Source organism: Pseudopipra pipra, chromosome 30, assembly GCF_036250125.1.
Source record: "Pseudopipra pipra isolate bDixPip1 chromosome 30, bDixPip1.hap1, whole genome shotgun sequence".
Classification (NCBI taxonomy): Eukaryota; Metazoa; Chordata; class Aves; order Passeriformes; family Pipridae; genus Pseudopipra; species Pseudopipra pipra.
Window position 1 is genome coordinate 729,483 of NC_087578.1, and position 22,565 is coordinate 752,047.

General features: G+C 66.3%; 4 protein-coding genes across 11 annotated transcripts in view; 2 read left to right on the forward strand and 2 right to left on the reverse strand.

Annotated features, from left to right (window-relative positions):
* Window positions 1-607: 607 nt before the first annotated feature.
* SP7 (Sp7 transcription factor) lies at window positions 608-7,078 on the forward strand. 2 transcript variants are annotated; one of them, XM_064638830.1, is made up of 2 exons: window positions 608-3,403; window positions 5,538-7,078. In XM_064638830.1, the coding sequence occupies exon 2, from the start codon at window positions 5,648-5,650 to the stop codon at window positions 6,641-6,643; it is 996 nt and encodes a 331-aa protein (XP_064494900.1). In that variant the 5' UTR covers window positions 608-3,403; window positions 5,538-5,647; the 3' UTR covers window positions 6,644-7,078. The 2 variants fall into 2 exon arrangements, with proteins under 2 accessions (XP_064494900.1, XP_064494899.1); XM_064638829.1 differs by lacking the exon at window positions 608-3,403 and adding an exon at window positions 4,572-4,912.
* Window positions 7,079-9,661: 2,583 nt separating this feature from the next.
* Window positions 9,662-16,110, forward strand: AAAS (aladin WD repeat nucleoporin). Of its 4 annotated transcripts, XM_064638895.1 has the most exons (18): window positions 9,892-9,972; window positions 10,182-10,311; window positions 10,663-10,790; window positions 10,894-10,949; window positions 11,081-11,172; window positions 11,451-11,497; window positions 11,950-12,048; window positions 12,360-12,539; window positions 12,757-12,900; window positions 13,032-13,152; window positions 13,396-13,520; window positions 13,736-13,796; window positions 14,408-14,498; window positions 14,859-14,952; window positions 15,074-15,141; window positions 15,251-15,332; window positions 15,646-15,730; window positions 15,834-16,110. In XM_064638895.1, the coding sequence occupies exons 2-18, from the start codon at window positions 10,189-10,191 to the stop codon at window positions 15,966-15,968; spliced, it is 1,731 nt and encodes a 576-aa protein (XP_064494965.1). In that variant the 5' UTR covers window positions 9,892-9,972; window positions 10,182-10,188; the 3' UTR covers window positions 15,969-16,110. The 4 variants fall into 4 exon arrangements, with proteins under 4 accessions (XP_064494963.1, XP_064494964.1, XP_064494962.1 ...); XM_064638893.1 differs by lacking the exons at window positions 9,892-9,972; window positions 12,360-12,539 and adding an exon at window positions 9,662-9,762; XM_064638894.1 differs by lacking the exon at window positions 12,360-12,539 and having other exon boundaries at window positions 9,862-9,893.
* A 1,344-nt stretch (window positions 16,111-17,454) lies between these two features.
* MYG1 (MYG1 exonuclease) lies at window positions 17,455-20,424 on the reverse strand. The gene is made up of 7 exons (XM_064638900.1): window positions 20,169-20,424; window positions 19,719-19,831; window positions 19,481-19,640; window positions 18,978-19,127; window positions 18,737-18,859; window positions 18,252-18,433; window positions 17,455-17,931 (listed from the first exon to the last, which is right to left on the reverse strand). Exons 1-7 carry the CDS (start codon window positions 20,397-20,399, stop codon window positions 17,751-17,753), a joined length of 1,140 nt encoding a protein of 379 aa, XP_064494970.1. The 5' UTR covers window positions 20,400-20,424; the 3' UTR covers window positions 17,455-17,750.
* Window positions 20,425-21,146: 722 nt separating this feature from the next.
* VDR (vitamin D receptor) overlaps window positions 21,147-22,565 on the reverse strand; it is a 30,079-nt gene continuing 28,660 nt past the window's right edge. For all 4 annotated transcript variants that reach the window (XM_064638899.1, XM_064638896.1, XM_064638898.1 and 1 more), the window contains one exon: window positions 21,147-22,400. In XM_064638899.1, coding sequence (XP_064494969.1) covers window positions 22,141-22,400 — 260 coding nt within the window. In that variant the 3' untranslated portion in view covers window positions 21,147-22,140. The remainder of the gene's footprint in view (window positions 22,401-22,565) is intronic.

The following is a 22,565-nucleotide window of genomic DNA, read 5'->3' on the forward strand; positions in this document are numbered from 1 at the left end:
TATGATCCCACGGGTCCCCCCTGGCTCCCCCGCGGTCCCATGGGGTCCCCCGATCTCCTCTGCAACCAAACTCATCCCCACGTGTCCCCCCATGTCCCCTGTGTCCTCATGCCCCCCCCATGTCCTCCCTATCCTCCTGTGCCCCCACACCCAACAAGTCCCCCCGGACCCTCCATCCCCCACTGTGGGGAGGCTGAAACCGGGGGGGTGGGGAATCAATGGGATCCCAGGGGGGTCCCGAACACTTGGGTCCCCCCCCGGTAGCGTTGGGGGGGGGGGCTCAGCCCCGCTCCGAGCCCTCGGAGCCTCCCCCCAGGCCCCCCCGGCCCGCGGGGCCCGTGGGCGCTGGTGGCCGGCGCACCCAGCGCGGGGGCTGCGCTATTTTGGGGCCTCCGACCGCAAGGGAAACATCCGGGGGCCGGAGAGGGCGGGGGGGGGGGACACACAGGGACGGGGGAACACGGGGGCCTCCGCCGGGAGTGAGGGGGGACGGGGGGGGCCGCGGGGGTCACCCCCCCCGGTGGTCCCAGTTGGCAGCTGGGGCGGGGGGCTGGGGGCAGAATGGGGGGGCTTGGGGACAGCAGGGCAGGAGGACACTGTGCTGTGCGGGTGGGGAACCGCATTCCCAGTGCCCCCAGTGCTGCATTCCCAGTGCCTGCCTGGACCCAGTCCCGGTGCCCTCAGTGCCCATTGCCAGTGCCTCCAGTGCCCGCTCCCAGTATTCCCAGTGCCCACTCTCAGGGCCCACAGTGCCCATTCCCAGTGCTCCCCACTCCCAGTGCTCCCAGTGCCTCCAGTGCCCCCCGTGCACACACGGCAGTGATTCGGGGCTGGTTCTGCTCCCTCCTGAGGGGCTGCAGTGCCCCCGGCCCAGCCCCCGTTGTCACCACGGGAGGGGTAAGGGGGGGCTGCCGCGACCCCTGCACTAGGTGGGGGTGTCCCCTGGCCCTGGGGACCAGGATGGGGATGGGGACGAGTCCAGCTCTGCAACCTCCGTCCTGCTGAGACCCCCCAAACTCGTGTCATGGTGGGGGGACTCACGTCGGACTCTGAGCCAGAGTGAAAAATGGGGGTAAATCAGTCAAAAGGAGGGAAGGAGAGATGGGAAGAAGGGATGGAGGGATGGAGAAAGGAGAGAAGGAGGGATGAAAGGGAGGACAGGCAGATGGAGGAGGGGTCGTGGGGCTGTCGGGGGTCAGCGGACGGAGCGAAGCCGAGCCCCCCCGGGGGAAGGAGCCCCCCCGGGGGAAGGAGCCCCCCCCCCGCTTCGTGTCCCCCGCCCCCGCGAGGACCCGGCGTCCGGCCGGGGTATAAATACCGGGTAATTGCGGGGGCCCGGCGCGGCCGCGGGGCCGTGGGCGGCCGAGCCCGGCGCCGCCCTGTAATCAGCCCCCGCCGCCGCCCCCCCCGCGCGGCCGCCCGGCTTTGAAGGGTCCCGGGGGACACAGAGGGGTCCCCACCACCCCCAAGCCTTGGGGAGGCCCCCACCCCAATTTACACCCCCCATCTGGGCACCAGGCGTTGGGGCAGCTCCCGACCCCCCCTCTTTGGTGAACCGAAGCCTCGCGGTCCGCGCTGGTGGGAGTCACCCCCCCCAAAGAAAAAAAAAGTATGGTGTGCCCCCCAAAAAACCCCGTGGGGTGTGTGTGTGTGTCCCCCGCCCCCGCTGCTGGCTGAGGAAGAGGAGGGATGGAGCGGCCGTCCCAGTTTGCTCCCAGTTTGTGGGCAGTGGAAGCCCCAGAGAGGGGGGGGCCGAGGGGGGGGCCGGTGGTTGTGGCCTTCGGCGGCGGCCGCGGCGCCGGCGGCGGCTCCGGAGCGGAAAGCCCTGAGTCAGGGCTGGGAAAGGGCCCCGCTGGCTCCCGACCGGCCACGGCGGGGGGAAAACAGGGAAAGAGGGAAATCGAGCAGAAAAAGGGGAAAGAAATGGGAAGGAAAAGGGGAGTGGAAAAAAAAAAAAGAAAAAGGGGGGAAAACGGAAAGTGGGGTGGAAAAAGAGTGGTTGGAACAATCCCTAAATGGAGGGGAAACTGAGGCACGAGGGGGTCCCCAGCCCCATGTCCAGGGCCAGTCATGGCCCTGTCTCCAGTCCTGCTCCTGGCACATGTCCCCTGTCCTTGTCCCCATCTCCGTCCCCACAGCTGTGTTGCCACTCTCTGCCCCCCATCCCTGGTCCCCCCAGCCCCATCCCTGCTCCATCCTCAGCCCATCGCTGACTCCTGGCCCCATTCCTGGTATCTCCAGTTCCAACCTAGGCCCCTCTCATCCCCATTCCTGGCCCCCTCCTCTCCCCATCCCTGGTCCATCCCTATCCCATCCTTATCCCTGGTCCACCCATTCCCATCCTGGGTCCAGTTCTATTTCCATCTCTGCTCCCATCCCTGGGATCTCCAAGTTCATGCTTGGTCCCGTCTCCATCCCTGCTCGGTTCCTCTCCCTGTTCCATTCCTATCCCATCCATCCCTGTCCCCATCCCCATCCCAGACCCTCATCCCCATCCCTGCGCCATCCTACTGGCACCTTTTGGGGTAAGAGCCCAGGGGTGCCTCAGCTCTCCCTTCTCCCTTTGTCCCTTTCTGCTCTTTCCCCTTCCCATTCATCTATTCCTTCTTCTGCTTTTCTCCTTCCCTCCTTTCCAGCACTTTTCCCATTCCCATCCCCTTCCTTCTCCTTTTCCTGCTGTCTATCCTTCTCCCCCCTCTTCTTTCCCTCCCCCTTTTCCTCCCTATTTCCTCTTCTCTCCTTAATTCCTTTCTCTTCCCCTTTTCTTTTCCCTCCTTTCCTTTCCTTCCCCCTCCCCACTCTTCTCCTTCCCTCTTCCCCACAGCCCCCCCTCTTTCTTTCAGCCTCCTCATCTTCCTCTCTCCACAACTTTTTCTTTGCCTCCTTCTTTCGTTTTTTTTTCCATTTCCTTATATATTTTTCTTTTCCTTCTCCTTGACCTTTCCCTTTTCATTTCCTTTCCATCTTTCCTTTTTTTCCTTTCCCTTTCTTCCTCTTCTCTTTTCTTTCTCTCTTTTTTTCCCCTCCCTAATTTCATCCCCTCTTTCAACTCCTTGTTCCTTTTGCTCAGACTCCTTCCCTTCTTTTTCCCTTTCTCTTCTTTTCCTTCCCCTTTTCCTTTCCCTTTTCCTCTTCCCCTTCCCCCTTCCCCCGGCCCCCCCGCCCTCGACCCCCCCCGACGGGGGGCGGTTCGGGGCCGGGCTCCCGCTCCCGGCCCCGGTCCCGGCCCGGCCCAGCCCCGCCGCAGCGGCACAGCGGGGCGGGCGGCGGCCGCGGTGCTCCCTCCCTCCCTCCGCACCGAGCCCCGGCATCCCGGGACACCGGCACCGCGGGACACCGGCACCGGCATCCCCGCCGGCGGGACCCACCCCCGGCATCCCTGGACCACGGACCCGGGAGCGCGGTAAGGAGTCCAGGGACCGGGACCCTTTGGGATGGGGGACCACCCTCCCCCGGGACCCTTTGGGATGGGGGACCACCCTCCCCCGGGACCAGGACCCTTTGGGATGGGGGACCTCACTCCCCGAGGACCGGGACCCTTTGGGATGGGGGACCACCCTCCCCCGGGACCCTTTGGGATGGGGGACCACCCTCTCCCAGGACCGGGACCCTTTGGGATGGGGGATCCCCCTCTGGGGACAGGGACCCTTTGGGATGGGGGATCTTCCCCCAGGGACAGGGACCCTTTGGGATGGGGGACCACCCTCCCCTGGGACCGGGACCCTTTGGGATGGGGGACCACCCTCCCCTGGGACCGGGACCCTTTGGGATGGGGGACCACCCTCCCCTGGGACCGGGACCCTTTGGGATGGAGGATCTCTCCAGGGACAGGGACCCTTCGGGATGGGGGATCCCCCCCCAGGGACAGGGACCCTTTGGGATGGAGGATCTTCCCCCAGGGACAGGGACCCTTTGGGATGGGGGATCCCCCGCCGGGGACAAGGACCGCCCCCCCCCAGAGCCAGGGACCCTGTGTTATGGGACCCATCCCTTCTCCAGGATGGGAGAGACCTTCGGGGTACAGGACCCCCTAAAGACTGGGACCTGTGTGGGGCCTGAGCATCCCCCCACAGTCCCTGTGCCAGAGGACACATGTGTCCCCTGCCCCAGCAGGGTCTGCACCCTGCTGACCCCGGGGAGGGGACAGGGACAGGGGGATGGTGCTGAGTGCCACCTTCACCCCAAACTGCCCCCTCACTGGGGACAGGTCCACCCGGAGCAGGAGGTCCAGGATTAGGGGTGTCCCTGGATGTAGGGGACCAGGGCTGGGGTTTGGGGACGTGGGACAGGGGACAAGGGCTGGGGTTTGGGGACATGGGACTGGGAACAAGGGCTGGGGTTTGGGGACAAGAAACTGGGGACTTGGGGGACCAGGGACTGGGGATGAGGAGACAGGGATTGGGGAACTGGAATTGGGGACCGAGAACTGGACCCTGGAGATCAGGGACAAGGGATTGGGGAACTGGGACTGAGTACTGAGAACTGGACATTGGGGATCAGGACAAGGGATTGGGAATTTAGGACTGGGGACCCCCAGAGCAGGGGCTGAACCCCTCCCTCCCAGGAGGGGACACAGGAGGGCTCAAGGTCCCTGACACAGCAGGAGCCACCAAGCTGTCACCGCGTGCAGCAGCCACTCCTGCAGCGAGTTTGTGCCGTTCTCAGCCCGCAGCTCCCGGGGCTCCTTCCCTGCTCCTAATTTCCCGGCGCAAGCGGAGCTGATTTATGGGAGTTTGACACTATTTTAAGCGTGCGCCTCCGTTTGCCGCTCGCCCTGGTTTTAATTACCTCGGCTCTCGCGGCAGGGCAGCGTTCCCGGGGCACAGGCCTGGCCCTTGTTATCCTTGGAAAACCGGGAGCGCGCTTGCGGCCGCGGCCCGGGGCCGGCGTAAAAATAGGCGCAAAACCCACGGTAAAAGGAAGGGGGGGCGTGGGGGGACACCCTAAAAAAAAAAAAAAAATCAAACAAAAAAAGCTGAAAAAGCCACAAAGTGGGTGAAGGGATAAATTTTTTAAAAAAGAAAAAGAAATTAAAGTAAAGGGAGACCTTGGGGTGATGGGGGTGAGGGGGCTCAGCCCGCGCAGCTGAAAGCCATGACGGGTATAAAAGCAGAGGAAGTCGCCTGGGGAGGGGGGAGGCCGCAGAGTAATTCGATTAAAAGGCCATAAAGGCAGAAGGAGCCGAGATTGGGGGTGGGGGGCAGCCACCAGCACAACCCCTCTATCAGCCCCTGGAGAAGCCCCTGGGAGGGTGACGCTGGGCTGGGCTGGGGGGACACGGGGTGGTCTCAGCTCTGCGGGGGGAAACTGAGGCAAAGAGGAGGGGGAGCATCGGGGGTGGGGGGTGGCACGAGGGGCTGGGGGCAGCTGGGGGGTGGGCGCTGCTGGGTGCCCCCCTGCCCCAGTACTGGTGCCCCCAGTGCTGGGCGTCCCCTTGCACCGAGTGCCCCGGCACACCGGGTGCCCCCCGGGACCGGTGACCCCGTGGAACACGGTGCCCCTCAGCACCCTTAACACCCCCTCCTCCTCTCCCACAGGCTGCTGAGCACCATGGCCGTGAGCCCCCGCTGACATCACCTCCCCGCACACCTCGGGGTGCTCCCACCGCCGCCCCCCGACACCTCGGGGTGCTCCCAGCGCCGCCCCCATGGGTGACTCCTACGCCGCCGCCTTCCCCAGCGCCCCGGGGCTGCTCTCGCCCTCCGCCAGCCCCCAGGCCTCCCCCGGCCCCTACGGCCCCGACTACGGCCCCTTCGGCCACCCCTTCCCGGCCCCCTCCGGCACCCAGGAGGTGCTGGGAGCCCCGGTGGTGGTGACAGCCAAGGGACACCCCCCTGGCGACTGCCTGCCGGGGGTCTACCCCTCGCTGGAGATGCCGCATCCCTACGGCTCCTGGTACAAGGGCGGCATCGGCGGGGGGCTGCCGGGGGGCTCGGGGCCAGCGGCCCCTTCCTGGTGGGACGTGCACCCCAACGGGGGCTGGCTGGGGGGGCCCGCGGGCGCCGAGGGGCTGCAGGGCTCGCTGCAGGGCCAGCCCACCCTCAGCCCCCCACTGCCCACCTACGGCTCCGACTTCGGGGCTCTGAACCCCCCGCCTTACACCAACCCCCCCGCCGCGCCCCCCGCCCCCAAACCCAACCCGGGCGAGGCCCCGAAGGGTCCCCGCGGCGGCTCCTTAGGGGGTCGCCCGGCGTGCGATTGTCCCAACTGCCAGGAGCTGGAGCGGCTGGGGGGGCCCGGGGGGGCCCGCAGGAAGCCGGTGCACAGCTGCCACATCCCGGGCTGCGGGAAGGTGTACGGGAAAGCCTCGCACCTGAAGGCTCACCTGCGCTGGCACACGGGCGAGAGGCCCTTCGTCTGCAATTGGCTCTTCTGCGGGAAGCGCTTCACCCGCTCCGACGAGCTGGAGCGGCACGTCCGGACCCACACGCGCGAGAAGAAGTTCACCTGCCTGCTCTGCAGCAAACGCTTCACCCGCAGCGACCACCTCAGCAAGCACCAGAAGACCCACGCGGACCCCGGCCCCCCCAAGCCGCCCCCCGGCGCCGAGCAGCCCCCGCCCGCCGCGTCCCCCCGCCAGCCGCCCGCCTCTCCCGGCAAAGACGCCGGGAGTCCCGAGGCCGGGAGTTTGTTGGAGATTTGAGCCTTTCATCCTCCATCCTCATCCTCCTCCGCGCCGCTGGGGATATTTATTATGGGGTGCTGCCCCCACCCCCACTTCTCCCCAAATCTCCCTCTCCTCCCCCCCCTCCCCAATTCCTCCCCAGCTCCTCGTTAGCCATTGTAATTTATGTCTTAAATTATGGGGGGGCTCTCCGAGCGCTCTGGGGCTCACTGGGGGGGGTGTCAAGGTGAGACCCCTCCCTTCTTTCTCTTCCTCTCCCCCCCCCCCAAAACCTTCTCGCCCCCCCAAAGCCCCACCGGCCGCCTCGTGCCCCCGCACTCAGGGACAGGGTTTGCCCCCTCCCCCAGCCTCGTTAGCACACCCGGTTCGTCGGTGCTAATGTAACGTGCCCCCCCCCTCTTTTTTAGCTGCCTGCCCCCCAAAAAAAACAGCAATAAAGGGATTGAGAGTGGAGCCGGGCCCCCCCCTTCTCCTGCGGCTGCGGGGCTGAGGCCGGGTGGCTTCGTCACAGGGATGGGCTCAGCTTCCTCCCACACTCCTCCTCTGTGGGGCTCACAGGGAAACTGAGGCACGGGGGGGACATGGCCCTGCTCGGGGTCACCATGTCCTCCCCTCTGGGGGTGACAGGAGTGGGGTTGGGGACCAGCTGGTCTGTCCCTGTCACCCTGTGGTCCCCTGTCCTTGTGTCCCTGTGGCTTCAGGACCTTGGGTCCCCATGGTCCCATGTCCCTCTTCCCATTCCAGGACCCCAGTGTCCCCTGTCCCCAGGACCCCAGTCCCATGCCCCCATGTCTTGTGGTCCCGTGTCCATCTCTCCCGTGTCCCCACAGCCCCATGTCCCCCTGTCCTCATGGCCGTGTGTCCCCAGGATCCAATAGCCCCTGGCCCCCTGTCCCCCAGTCTTCCCCCGTGTCCCCCAGTCTGCCCCCATTCACAGGGACATCCTCAAGCTGCTTTTGGGGACCCATCGGGGCTTCTCCACCCACCAGCCTGACCCTGCACACGCGTGTGCCCCGACACGTGTGTACACAGGAACACGTGTGTGCACACGGCCCCTGCCTGGCTCAGCCTCGTGCCTCAGTTTCCCCGTGGCCACAGGAGCCACGTGGCAGTGCTGGGGCACGTGGCAGGGCCACGTGCTAACAAAGACACCCCAATTTTGGGCTCTGTGGGCTGGCGGGGACCCCACTCCCCTCCCCCTCCCCGTGCCCTGGGCTCCCGCCAGCCCTTTGATGTGCCCAGCCCTGGTTTGGGGCTTTTCCTAAAAAAAAAAAAATCCCCAAAAGCCACGGAAAAAGGCAAAAGGAGGTGGAAATGGGCTCCTGTGCCAGCACAAAGTGTGTGTGGGGGAAGCCACTGGCACCCAGTGCCCTCGGGGGGGGGGGACACGGGGACAGGGATGGCAGCAGGTCCCTGTGCCAGCGTGGCTGGGCCACGGCCACGTGTGCCAGCCACGGGTGAGTCACGGTGGCCATGGCTCGGCAGAGCTGGCCAGGCCCCAGGTGTCCCCAGGGAAAGGGGGGACACGCTGTCCCTCCACGCAGGGCGGGGAAACTGAGGCACGGCAGCCTCAGCGGGGTGACCAGAGCCCAGAGCCACCACACAGAGCTGTGCCCAGGGGGGCTCCCAGGGGTGGAGGGGGCCAGCCCTCCTTATAGCCCCCCAAATCAGCCCCCCCCCCAGCGACACAGGCTTGCTCTTTTCGGGGTTCTCCCCACCCAAAAGAACCCCCCCCCCCCCCGCGCTGCCTCTCGCCGTGGGTGGGCCAGTGCCAACGAGGGCAACCAGCCACCTCCCCAAGCCAAACCCCGGCCCGGCGGCCACCGAGGGCTCGACCGCCCGGAGCCTCCCAAACCACAGAGCCCAACTCCATCCAACGACCCCCGCCCCCCCAAACCCCACCGGGGACCCCCCCACACACTCCGGCGGCACCACCAGCTTTTTTCCTGTCTCGCTGCCCCATCAGGGTCGATTTGGGGGGGTCCGAGGGACGCCGCGGGGCCACGCCAGCCCCTGCGGTGGCTCTGATGTCGGCGCCATCCAAATCGTCGTCTCCTATCGAACCCCGCTCGCTCCGTAACGGGTGAGGAATGTGGGGCCCCCCGCCGCAGCCCCCCCCCAAACCAACCCCGTGCCTTTATTTAATATCCTGAGAAAATTAAAATAACTCTTGCGGCCGCTAAGGAAAACACGGAGATAAACAGAATAAAAGCGGGAGCCCCCGGGAGAGGGGCTGGGAGGGAGCCAAGGGGGGGGCACGGGGGGCTCGGCACCCACGGGAGCCGTGGGAGGAGGGGGGACATAGGCACCCATAAGAGGTGGGTGGGATGAGTGGGGACATGGACACCCACGGGACGCCGGGGAGGGGTTGCAGGACACGAAGACCCCCGAAGGGGGGTGCGGGACGCGGGGACCCCGAGGAGGGTGTAGGGCTCGAGGGTGCCGGGGTGGGGGTTGCAGGAGCCGGGAGCGCCCGGGCGTGCAGGACACGGGGGGTACTCAGGGGTGCAGGACACGAAGACCCCCGTAAGACGCGGAGGTGGGCGGGGGTCCCGTGGTGGGGGGTGTAGGACAAGGAGACCCCCGAAGGACATGGGGCTGCAGGAGCCGGAGGGGTACCCGAGGGTCCTGCGCGGATGGAGGATATGAGACCCCGCGAGTGCAGGATCTGGGGATGCCCCGGGGGGGAGGATGCTGCAGGACCCGGGGATGCCCCGGGACCCCACAGGGGGGCAGCAGGACCCGGGGGTGGTGCAAGAGCCGGGGCTGCCCCGGTACTCGACGAGGGGGGATGCAGGAGCCAGGGATGCCCCAGGACCCCACGGGAGGGTGTGCAGGAGCCGGGGGTGCCCCGGGAGTGCCCCGGGGATGTCCCGGGGATGTCCCGGGGGTCTCGGTCCTGCTCCCGGTGCCCCCCCCAAGCCCCGCTCCGGCACCACGTGACCCTCGGGCCGCACGCGCCGCTGCCCCGCCCCGCCAGGGGAAGGGGCTCCGCCTTCCTTAAAGGGGCAACGACTGTAAAGGTGACCCCCCATTATATCAGCCCCCGCTACAGCCGAAGAGCCCCTAATTCACCGGAGCTGGGCGGCGAGGGTGTCTCTGCAGGGGATACTATGAATCTCGCGGCCAACGCGGAGGTAAATCGGGGATGGGGGCGCCCACCCGCTGCGTGCCGCTTTTGCGCTTTTCCATCCCAGGGCCGCTGCCCCTTTAATGCCCCCCCCCCACACCCTCGGCCCCGAGGGCGGGAACTGGGAACGGGAAAAGGGTGAGGGGGAACAAACATGGCGGGGCCGGGGGCGGTGAGGGAGCCTTAGGGGCGCTGGGGGGGTTGTGAGGGAGAAAAGGTGAGGGGGAGCACGGGGAGCATCGGGGGCTGTGAGGGGGTAAAAGGTGTGGGGGGACACGGGGGGCACCGGGGGCTGTGAGCGGGGAGCGCCCTGCCTGTGGGTGGGTGGGTGGGTGGGTGGCTGAGGGGCTGCGGGGTTGGAGCCGGTGCGTTCTGCGGGCTGCAGCTCTCACCCCCCCTCCTCTGTTCCCCCCCACCACCTCCCAGACCTACCATGTGCACCCTGGGGCTGTTCCCGCCGCCGCCCCCCCCCGGGGATGTCACCCTGTACGAGCTCAACAACGACCTGATCTGCGGCCGCCTCAGCGAGCAGCTCCCGCTGTCCTTCCAGAGCCAGGTGAGACCCCCAGAGTGACCCCTCCTCCTCCCCAGAGCCAGGTGGGACCCCCAGAGTGCCCCCTCCTCCTCCCCAGAGCCAGGTGAGACCCCCAGAGTGCCCCCTCCTCCTCCCCAGAGCCAGGTGAGACCCCCAGGGCCGGCTGGGTTCCCCTGCCTCCTAGAATTATGCCAGCCCCCCTCCAGCCTCTGGGGGGTGACACATTTATCCCACTCAGCTGTGGCTGGAGTTCTGGCCCCTTGTGCTGGGGGGGTCTCCTTGCCCTCCTATGGCACCCCCTGGATGTCCCTGGTGGTCTCAGGGGTGGTCTCAGGGGTGCTGTGTGCTCAGGGGTGCTGTGGGGGCCCACAGGTGCCCGACCTGCCCGTGCTCAGCCTGCCCAAGGAGCCCCTCAAGGCTCACGGGCGGCAGGAGCCCAGCGCCCGCCCGCCCTTCATCCACCACCGCGAGTCCCCGTGGAAGCGCTGCCTCAGCGCCTGGTGAGTGTCCCCCTCCCACAAAAGTGCCCCCCAAAGTGCCAGGTCTGCCCCCCGGAAGCGGGCAGGGGGTGCTGAAGGGGCTCTGACCCCGCTGTGGCCGCAGGCGCGACGCGGGGCTCTGCGGGGTGCTCCGGGAGGTGGCCAGCGCCGAGGAGGAGGGTGAGTTGTGGCTGCTCCTGGAGATTTCCTGGGATCTCTGGGTCTGAGATCTCTCTGTTCCCATTGTGCTGCCCCCACCCCTGCCCCCCGTGGTGCGGGTGGGCGCAGCTGAGGGTGCTTTGCCCCCCCAGGGCTGCGATGGCTGAGGACGGGCTCGAGCCACATGCTGGCCGTGTGCCGCTGGCTCTCCTCGCTCCACGGATCCCTGTTCCCACACCTCTCCGTGAGTCCTTCCAGGCCTGATCCCTGGGGCTGGGGGAGGCTGGTTGGGGTGGTGGGTGGTCCCTTCCCTGCTGAAAACCCACCAAAACGCTCCTCCCGGCAATGCCCAGCTCCAAACGCTGCTCCTTCCCCCACCAAAGAGAGGGGAATGCTGCCCTAACGCCTTGCCAGGGCCCAAAGTGCTCCAAGAGGGGCCAAAATCCGGGTAGGGGAAGAGGAAAGAGGGGATGGGCACTGGGGGTCCTCGCTGCCAGCTCAGTGTTCTGCTCTCCCCTGCAGCTGACCAGTGAGGACATGATTGCAGCCTTCTCCCAGGCCGTGGACTGGTGAGTCCTGTGTGTCCCAAAAGCACCATCTCTGGGGTCTGTGACACCCCCAGAGCTGGGAGAGGGGTGGGGGTACAAGGACAGGAGGGCCCTGTTTGGGTGGGCACATTAAGGGCAAGTATTTCCCTGCTGGCTCTGGCTGCCTTGCTTTGTGTCCGATGGTCAGAGAGAGGCAAAGCCTCTGATGTGCTGAAATCAGGGTTACACGACATCAGAGACTGCAAAATTCCTCCCAGTTCCCACCCCAGACTGTGGGAACCAGCCCCTCGGCAGAGCCCTGGGAATAATTTCCAGGAATGGGGGAATTTCCCAAGAAAACAGCCCCATCCAGCAGCGAAAAGGGAGTTTTATTTCATCGGGTGCTCTGGGAAGGGCCTTTGCCAGCCTGGGGGGTGCTGGGTGGTGCCAGCACCTCTGCTTGGAGCCTCACCCTGCCCTGTCCCTGCCTCCAGGGCCGGATGCCCCGTGCGGGCCTTTGCCTGGCACCCCCACACCAACAAGTTTGCTGTGGCACTTCTGGACGATTCCATCCGGGTCTACAACTCCAACAGGTGGGGCTGGAGCTGCCGCTGCCTCCCAGGATTCGGGGTGCCCTGGCCCTGCTGCCACACTGTGGCTGCCACAAGCCACAGTGCCCTTGGCCTTCCTGCCCACGTGGGCTCACGTTCAGCCCCCCCTGCTCCTTTCCCATCGCTCTTCCTGGAGCACGATCCTGACCGAAGCCTTGGCTTTCCTTTCCCTCCCTGCTCCGTAGCTCTGGGGGCATCCTGGGCGTCCCACAGCCCAAGGGGGGGTCCCACAGCCCAAGGGGGCACAGGCAGAGCAGTGTTTGGAGCGTCGTTGAGTCTCCTCTCTCCCCCAGGTCTCCCTGCTCCCCCAGGGAATGCCAATCCCTCCTCAGGAGAAGACTGTGCCGGCTGGTCCTGCGGCCCCCTCCGCGCTGCCCTGCTTCAGCCCTCTCTCCCAGCTGGGATTTCTGGCCAGCCCGGGCCCTCTCCTGCCCCAGGGCTGGGCTGGGGGCAGCTCAGGCCAATTGCACCAGGTGTGCTCTGGCTCACTCTGGTGTCACCTGGCTGGGAATTCCTGTCCCCCCACACCCTCCCCCCAGCCTGGGAAGCAGGGCACAGCAGGGCACACCCCCCCTTCCCACTCTGCTTTCCCCCTGCACTGGGCTCAGAGCTGGCAGAGGACACTGGGCATGGCCCACACGCTCTTGGTCCCACGTTTTGCCCTTGTCACATGTGTCCCCTCCCCGGCAGTGCCACCGTCCCCTCGCTGAAGCATCGCCTGCAGAGGAACGTGGCCTCCATGGCCTGGAAGCCCCTCTGTGCCTCCATCCTGGCCGTGGCCTGCCAGAGCTGTGTCCTGGTGTGGCACCTGGATCCCACCTCCCTCTCCACCAGGTGACAACCCCCGCACACCCCCCGCCCTGCCATCGGGACCCCCTTTGGGGTTGGCTTTGGGATAAAGCCAGGCAGGTGCCTGTCCTGCCAGCCTGTCCCAACCCTTCCTGGGGTTTCTCTCTCTGTTCCAGACCGTCATCAGGCTGTGCCCAGGTTCTGTCCTACCCAGGGCACAGCCCTGTCACCAGCCTGGCCTGGGCACCCAGCGGGGAGCGGCTGCTCTCGGCGTCACCGGTCGACACGGCCATGCTGGTGAGGAGCCCTGAGCTGGCTGTGCCTCCCCGGGGGGATGTGGGGTCCACGGGCACCCCAGAGGGTCACCCAGGGACAGCTGGGCTGGGCACAGGTGCTGTTCCCACAGAGGGTGGGTGAGGCAGCTCTGAATTTGAACTGGACCTGAAAGCATCGCTCTGTGTCCCCTAATCCAAACACACCCCCTCAACACTCAGTCGGCGTTCTGGTGTCACTGCTTGCCTTCCTTGTCCCCTCCTCCAGGTGTGGGACGTGTCCACTGAGAACTGTGTCCAGCTGCAGTGGTTTGGGGGTGGTGGTGTCACTTACTTGGCCTGGTCACCCGATGGCAGCAAGGTGCTGGCAGCCACCCCCTCGGCCGTGTTCCGGTGAGTGCCCCGCCTGCCCCGCTCCCCTCGCAGCCCTCGCCCTCCTTTCTGCCCCAAAACTGAGCAGATCTGGATCCTGAGTGTCCTCACTGCTCCCACTCCTGCTGGGGGGGCAGAGGGGCACGGGGGTGGGTGGCTGGGTCTGACCCTGTGGGCTCCTGGAGCAGCAGGATTGGGGCAGATCTCAGGAATTCACCCTGTTCTGTCCCCTGCAGGGTGTGGGAGGCTCAGATGTGGACGTGTGAGCGGTGGCCCACTATCAGAGGACGCTGCCAGGTAGGATGGATTCCTCAGGCAAGGAATCATTTAGGCTGGGAAAGCCCTCTGAGACTGTCAAGTCTCACGTCCCCAAGTGCCACATCCACAGGGCTTTTAAATCCCTCCAGGACTGGGGACTCCCACCCTGCCCTGGGCAGCTGTGCCAGGGCTGGACAGCCCTGGAAATTTTCCCAGTATCCAACCTGAACCTCCCCTGGTGCATCTTGAGGCTGTTTCCTCTTGTCCCATCCCTTGTTCCCTGGGAGCAGATCCTGACCCCTCCCTGGCTCCCCAGAGTTGTGAAGGTCCTTCCTGAGCCCCCTTTTCTCCAGGCTGAGCCCCCCCAGCTGCTCCTCACAAGTTCTCCAGCCCCTTCCCCAGCTCCATTCCCACCTCTGGACACACCCCAGCCCCTCAGTGTCTGTCTCGTAGCCCCAAACTGACCCCAGGATTTGAGGTGCAGACATCACCTCCAGGGGCCTCAGGGACACGTTGGGTGGGTTTTACCAAAAATCCCCCATTCCCAGCTGGCTCCAAAAGATCCCTGGCCAGGGGAGGGGCCATCCACAAAGGCCTGAGCTGTCCCTGGACCCACTGGAGTCTCCCTGCAAACCCTTCCTGTGCCACAGACGGGGTGCTGGAGCCCGGACGGCAGCCGACTGCTCTTCACGGTGCTGGGGGAGTCCGTCATCTACTCCTTGTCCTTCTCCGAGTACCGGGGTGAGTCTGCCCGAGCTGGGGCTTCCCAAGGGCTGGGCTGGGGCCCAGGTGATCCCTCACTTCTGGCTGAGGGACCTGGGACATGCAGGGGGGTGTCTTGGGGGTCTCCCAGAGCACGGAATCCCTGGGGTTGGGTTTATCCCCCCTCATGTTGCCTCTCAGTCGTGTGGACACAAAGGGTTTTTGCAGGGGGGGCGTCTAGGGCCAGCTCAGGGGTTTGTCAGCAGAGGGGCCAGTCCTGGGGGTTGCTGTCCCCTGTCCTCCATCCCAGACAGGGGATACCAGCACGTTGCTCTGAGAAATGGATAAATTATGGGAGATCTGGGCAATTCAGTGGGATTTATGGAGTGTTCTCTTCAGGGGAGATGCAGGGGCAGGTGGGGGGCTCCAAAACAGCCTCGATCGTGGCAGACCTGTCCGAGACCACCTTCGAGACGCTCTACGGGGACGAGAGGTGGGTCTGATGTGGCACCTGGGGGGGCAGAGGTGGGCAGCAGCCCCCCAGTGCTGGGAACACCCAGGGGGCTGAGGGGGTCTGTGCCCCCCAACCCTGGGGGCTTCCCTGCCGGTTCCAGGATTGGAGGAGAGGTGCATTCCATGGTGTGGGACCCCACTGGAGAGAGACTCGCAGTGATCATCAGAGGTGAGTCCCGCCTGAAGATCCCACTGCCAGCAAGAAAAAGGGGCACCGAGGGGCCCATCCACGTGTCCCTGGAGCAAGGAAAGCCTCCCTGCCCCTCTCCCTCCTGCAGGACACCCCGACTCTCCGGGCAGCCAGACGGCCATCGCCGTGTTCCGCACCCGCAACAGCCCCGTCTTCGAGCTCCTGCCCTGGTGAGTGGTTGTGGGCACTGGGTGGGTTCCTTGCAGCAGGTTTTGGGTTCATTGAGTACTTTTAACCCCCCCTGGGGGGTGTGGTGGGGAAGAGCAGCCCCTCCTCACCGTGGGGAGACCCCATCCCGTGCTGGTTCAGGGCCTGGCACCGTTTTACCTCCGAATCCCGTCGTGTTTTGGCCGTGTTGGCCATTATCCACCTCGAGCCCCTTGGCCAGTGCATCCAATCAGGTCTTGGGTGTCTCCACTTGGCCGTGGCAGTGTGGTGTTTCTGTGGCTGTGCCATAACCGTGGCTCCTCCTGCCCCCCCCAGCGGGTTCGTGCGGGGCGAGCGCGGTGCCCTGCCCCAGATCATCGCCTTCCACCCCTGCTTCCCACGAGGAGCCCTCCTGACCGTGGTGAGTCAATCCTCCCTTGGTGCTGGGTGGTCTGACACGGGGTGGAGGGAAGGTGTCTGGGATCTTGGACCCTCATTCTCTTCTGTGTCCTCTTCCCTTCCAGTGCTGGTCCTCGGGGAAGATCAGCCACATCCCCTTCTTCTTCGTCAGTGCCCACGTGCCCCTGGCCAGCCCCCGGCGCAGCCCCGTCCCCGTCGTGGCCAGTGTGAGGGAGCAGCCCCTCTTCTCGGAGCTGTGACCACAGCCCAGGGCCTTGGTGGCTCCTCTCCCTCCCTGGGCAGCCTCATCTTCCTCCCGGGACCCTCGGCTGCCTTCAACCCCTGGGGGGGCACAGGGGGTCTCCCAGAGTCTGCATCGAATAAAGGCCGATCTTTCCTCCCTCTCCTCTTCTTTCCTCACCCTGAGGGGGCTGGGAGTTTTCCATGGGGTGAGTTCTGGAAGTTCCGTGGGTCTGAGGGTGCTCCAGAGCTGCTTTTTGGGGTCAGAGAGAGCTCAGGGTCAACTTGCAGAACTTCCCCATGCTGAAGCCCGTTGGGGTGAGCCCACAGGGCCAGGGCTGCTGCTTTGGGGTTAAAGAGCTGCATTTGGGGGAAAGGTGAGGGCAGGGGGGGCTCAGGGTCCTTCGCTGCACACACAGCCCCCCAGGCCTTGCCTTGTGGGTGGGCACAGCCCTCCAAAGTGAACTGAAACCCTTGTGGGTCCATAAAACCCCAAACTTGAGCCCAGTGGGGTTGTGAGCAGGGCTGGAGGGGCCCCGGGGTGCTCGTGCCAGCCCACGTGAGCCCCCCCACCAGCACCAAAGGGGGGGGGGGGGAGCAGATGGAACCCCCCCTGCCCAGAGAAGGGATTAATGGGGGGGGAAGCAGCGTGGATAAATCCCGGGATTACATATGGTTAATCCCTGGGATTACACTGCAATAACAGGGATAATGGGGAGAGTGCAGGATCCCTGCTCACCCCCACAACCCAAACACCCCCCCCCAGGACCCCCAAAATGCTCCTCAAATCCCGAGGTGGGACAGGGAGCCCCCCCACCCCCCTTGCACCCAGCCCCTCCGTGGGGCTGCACAGGCACAAGGAGTATCCAGGGGGAAAAACTGGGGGATGAACCCACCGCTGGTGCTGGGGTGGCACCGGGGGGGCTTCACCCCTCGGCACTGCCCGGTTTGCTCCCGGTGCTGCCTCCCAGGAAGGTGCTGAGCGGCTCCTCCTCCTCCTCCTCCTCCCGGGGCAGTGCCCGCAGGTATTCCAGGGGCAGTGCCTGCAGGTATTCCAGGGGCAGTGCCCGCAGGTATTCCAGGTGCAGCCGCGTCTCCGCCCGGCTCCTCCGCACGAACCGGCCCACGTAGAGCAGGAGGGCCCCCAGCCACCCCCCCACGGCCACCAGCACCACCGCGTCGGGGGCCCGCGCCCCCCCGGCCCCGCCCAGCGTCTCGTTGTGGGGGGGCAGCGCCCGGGGGGCCCCCCCTGGGCACCGGCAGTGGCCGGGGAGCCCCAGCGCCAGCAGGAGCAGCCAGGCTGCCTGCATTGCCCCGGGAAGGAGGACGGGTGGCACGGGAGGACGGGTGGCACGGGAGGGGGGGCTCTGTGCCCCCCCCCGCGCTGCTGATATGCAAGATCGGGGCGGAGAGGGCGAGGGGAGGCACTGGCTCCCGTGGCTGTACCCACCTCACAGCAACCCCCAGCCCTGCCCACCCCCTTGGGACCCCCAATAGTGCATCCACTGGGCACACACTGGTCTTTACTGGTGCTGGAAACCCCTCGGAACGGGGTGGGGGTTATACAGGAACGGGAGCAAACTCCAGAGAAACAGAGCCAGCAAGTCTCTGACTGGGCTGGTGCCCCTCCAGTGCCAGGGGTGGTGGGCACTCTGCCACCCCGGGGGGGCTGCCCCCCCCCCAGCAGGTCCCTCGGAGCATCTAGCTGTGATCCCATTACAGGAACAGTCCCAGCTGTCCCTGGAACCCCCCGCGCTGGGCTGGGGGGTCCCTTTTGGGGTGCCGGCGATGGGAGGGGGGGCTCACCCGCTCTGCGTGCCCCCCCCGTGCCGCAGTGCCCGCCGTGCCATCTCCAGGGCCCCCTCCCGGCTCCGGTTGCCGCCGATGAAGCCGCTGGCGTGGACGAAGACGCAGCCGGGGACCCCGCAGAGCTGGGACAGGGCCTCGTCCCGCAGCCCCCGCCACGCCTCGGGCAGGGGCAGCCTGGGGGGGACACGGGGGACAGCGGGTGACAAACTGGGGGGGCACAGGGGACAGAGGGGGGGGGTGCAGGGGGGGTGGAATGGGAGTACAGGGGGCAGAGTGGGGGTACAGAGAGGGGCAGAATGGGGGTGAAGAGCCGTGGGGGGGATACAGAGGGGCAGAGTGGAGGTACAGAGAGGGGCAGTGAGGGTACAGGGGGACAGAATGAGGGTACAGGGGGCAGAGTAGGGGTGCAAGGGGGCAGAATGGGGGTGCAGAGCTGTGGGGGGGTGTGCAGGGGGGCAGAGTGGGGGTGCACAGTGTGAGGGGAGGGGTCTCACCGGCTCTGGAAGGTGTGGGGTCCCGTGGGGACGCTCTGAACCCGCCACTGCCCACCCCGGTCCGGGAACAGCACGAGCTGGAGTGGCCTGGGCAGGGCCAGCTCCTTCTCCAGCTGGAAAAGGTGCTCCTTCCAGGGGCAGCCGCCCTGGGGCAGCTCCAGCACCTGCCCACTTGAGTCCACCTGGGAGGGGGGACACCACGGGCACTCTGGGGGACCGTCCCCAGAGCCCCCAAATGGCCCCGGGGCTCAGCTTCACCCCCTGGGGCTCAGAGACCTCCACACATGTAGGGGGGTGTGGATGGGGTGGGGAGAAGGGTGGGCAGAGTGGGGGTGCAGAGCCCTGTTTGGGGGTACAGAGCCCTGTGTGGGGCACAGTGGGGGCTGCAGGGCCATGCAGGGAGGTTCATACTGAGGTCATTTGGCCTCCCCACACCCCAGAGCTGCCCCCCCACTTTCAGACCCCCCCAGACCAGTGGGTGGTACCTCGAAGCGGCGCCGAACGGCCTCTTCCACCAGCGCCCGTGCCGGCAGCCAGGCCCGGTGGTAGAAGTCGAGCCGGTCCAGGAACTCACTCCCCACCAGCTCCATCGCCCGCCTGAACCCCGCCTGGGGGCACAGTGGGGGGTCAGGGGGGTCCCCAAGCCGGGTGTCCCCATCCCAGGTGTCTCCACTCTGGGTGTCCCCAAGCTGGATGTCCCCGAGGGGCCGCGGTGCCCGTGCCCACCTCGGTGTCCTGGTCGGGGTCGTTCCAGCGGGGGTTCAGGTGCCCCACGCGGGCGCTCAGGGTGGTGGTGAGGGCGTAGCGGGGCTCCCCCTCCGCCTGCGCGATCCCGTTGTCGATGGCATCGATCTCCTCCACAAAGTTCTCGTAGAGCTGGGGGGGGACGGGGGGGACAGTGAGGGGACAATGGAGACAGCAGAGGAACAGTGTAGGGACAGGAGGAGACAGTGAGGGGACAACGGGACTGTGAGGGGACACAGGAGAAAGAAGGGGACAGCAAAGGAAGGAACAGTGAGGGGACAGCAGGAGGAAAATGGGGGGAAGGCAAGAGGGGGACAATGGGGGCAGCACTGGGGGGGCACAGCACGGCCCAACCACCCACCAGTAGCTGCCACAAACCGGTCGTCTCTTTCCTGGAATCTCGTGTGAGGTGACACCCTCCCCTTCCCCAAAAGGAGCAGCCCTGGGCAGAGCTGTGGCACTGGCGGGGTCAGAGCCCCCCGTACCTTATCGTAGAGCGCCGTGACCACGGGCCCGTCCTCCGGCTGCCCCAGGAGCGCCGCCAGGATCTGGGAGCCGAAGTGACAATAGACCAGCCCGGCGCTGCTCAGCTTCGTGCTCCAGGGCTTGTCGGGCCGGAGGCTCCTCATGGACTCTGTGAAGGACCTGCAGGGCACCAGGGTCAGCCCCAGGGACCCCCGGGGACGCCGCTGTGCGAGCGGGCGGGCCCGGGGTGGGTCTCACCTCTGGTGGTGGTCGTAGCGGTGCCGCTCGGGGTCGTACTCGCCCCCCACGTCCACCACCACGTCACACTGGGCCAGGCGCTGGGGGTCCCGCGTCCGCACCACCTCCGCGTCCTGCCGGGGGGCACGCGGAGCATGAGGGTCCCCCGGAGCACCGGAGACCCCCGAGAGCTGCCCCCGGGGACCGGGGACGCCGAGGAGAGGCTGAGAGCTTCAGGGTGAGCCCCAGGTGACAAGGGACCCCGAGGAGGGGCTTCAGGGTGACCCCCAGGCGGGACCCCGAGCAGCCACTGGGTGGGTCCCAAGGACCCCCACGCGGGTCCGGGAGACCCGACGGTGGCCGCAGGTGGGACTGGGAGCCCCGAGCGAGGTCACAGGGGAGCCCCGAGGAGGGAGCCGGGCCCCGGCAGCGCACGGTGCCGGTGCCGTTGCACGGAGCCCGGGACCGTACCCGGTAGCGGGGCAGGAGCCGCAGCAGGAAACACGCGAGCGCCTCGTCGCAGTGGAAGGTGCCGTCGTGGGTGCCGATGAGCGGGGCGGGCTCGGGCCGCGGCCGCTTCTGCCCGGCCGCGGTGGCGACGGAGCCCCCGGTCCCGATCCCGGCCATGGAGGAGCCTCCGGAGCCCCCGGTCCCGACCCCGGTCCCCGCCATGAGCCGGACGGCGCGTAAGAGACCGCGCATGACCCCGCCCCCGGACACGCCCCCTCAACAAACAGACCCCGCCCCATCCCGCCCCCGGCACCGCGCACGCGGCGATGCCTCTCCCGCGCATGCGTGACCACGCCTCCCCGGTTTCCAGCCCCATTTAAACCCCGCCTCGCGCATGCGCAGCTGGTCACGGCTACCCCCCCGAGAGGGGGCGGGGCCAACGCATCGCTTCGTGGAGATAGCGCCCCCTGGCGGCCGAATGCGGGGATACAACAGAGGGACCCGGACGGGGACACGGGGACACACGGACACACGGACACGGGGACACACGGACAGGGACACACGGATAGAGACATGGGGACAGGGACATAGGGACACGGGGACACACGGACATGGGGACAGGGACATAGGGACACGGGGACACACGGACAGGGACACACGGATAGAGACATGGGGACAGGGACATAGGGACACGGAGACACACGGACAGGGACACACGGATAGAGACATGGGGACAGGGACATAGGGACACGGGGACACACGGACAGGGACACACGGACACGGGGAGAGGGACACGGGGACAGGAACACGAGGACAGGGCCACAGAGACACGGGGACACACGGACAGGGACACGCGGGGACCGATGGACGGATGGACACACTGGAATTGGCACACAGGGACAGACAGACGGATGGACAGACGGACAGAGCGGGATGGACACGCAGGAACGGACGGATGGACAGACGGACACGCAGCCCCCAGGCCAGCCCGGGGCTGTGTTGATTTGCCCAAGCAGGAGTTTATTGGCCGGAGCAGGAGCCGCCGGGAGCCGGGGCCCTCCGGACATTGTGCACGGCCCGGGGGGCTGTGACGCCTCTTCCCGGAGCTCCCAAATCTCAAATCCCCCTTCCCGGGGTTCGCTCCATCGGCCCCGGGTCGGGACAGTGGCACGGAGCTGCCTCCAGGGCTGCTTCCAGCAGGACACAGAACACGGCAGGGGGAGGAAGCCGAGCTGGGACCGTGGTCACCTCGACATTCCGGGGGTCGTTGCCCCATCCTGGGGGTTGTTCCCCCATCCTGAGGGTTGTTTCCCCATTGCTCCATCCCAGGGGTTGTCATCCCATCAAACAGAGGGGTTCAGCTCCAAAGGGGAGGGAAGTCACCCAGAGATTCCCCTGCCCCCCACCTCCAGGCAGTGCTGGGAATGCAAATAAAGCTCTTTCCTTTGGGGGCTGAGGAAAAATTCCCCCTCTCTGAGCTCACTCAGCCACCTCTGGCCCATCCCAGTCCAACGGTTGCACCCGGGATGTGTCTGAGCTGGTCACCCGTGGGGACACGGCCCCTCCTGGCTGGGACTCGGGGTGTTCAATCCCACTGGCATCTCCCTTTGGAAGTGGGCAGGGGGTGAGTGCTGCGGGACTTAGGGTGGGAGCAGAGGATGGTCAGCGGTGCCCTGAGTCCAAAACCACCCCAAGTGCTTCTCCTTCCCAACAGCCCCACTGTCCAGGTGAAAAAAAGAAGGGATTTGAGGCAGCCCAGCCTCAAAACATCCATAAAGGGATAAATCGGCTCGCACAGACAGCAGGGAAAGCTGCTCCTGGTGGGGAAACCACACGGATCCGGGTCCATCCCTGCCAACCTGCAAACAAAGCAGGGCTTCCAGGAGCACGAAACCAAACCCAAGGTACAAAACTCCTGCCCGGGAGCTCGGGAAAAGCCAGGCTGGCTTCTCCCTTCCCCCCGTGGCTGGCTCAGCTCCCCGGGACACCCGAGTCAGGAGATCTCGTTGCCGAAGACCTCGAGCACGAGCGGCGTGAGCTGCATGCTGTGCTCGGGCTGGAAGGACAGGCAGCGGTACTGCCGGGAGTGCTCCTCGTTGAGGCTCCGCAGGTCCGCCAGCTTCTGGATCATCTTGGCGTAGAGCAGGCGGCTCCCCGGGGGCGGGTGCCGGCAGCGGATGTAGGTCTGCAGGATCTCCGAGAGCCTGTCCTGCAGGGATTCCACCAGCGAGGTGTCCTGCACGCCCGGGCGGTCTGGGGAACACCAGGGATCACGGGAGGTGCCAAGTTGGAAGGGACCACCAAGCATCGTCCAGTCCAACCCTCAATTGTCCCCAGGAGTCACCCCATGTGCCCCAGAGGATCATCTGAACACTGTGGAGCTCTGTGCCCACTGCCCTGGGGAGCCTGTTCAGTGCC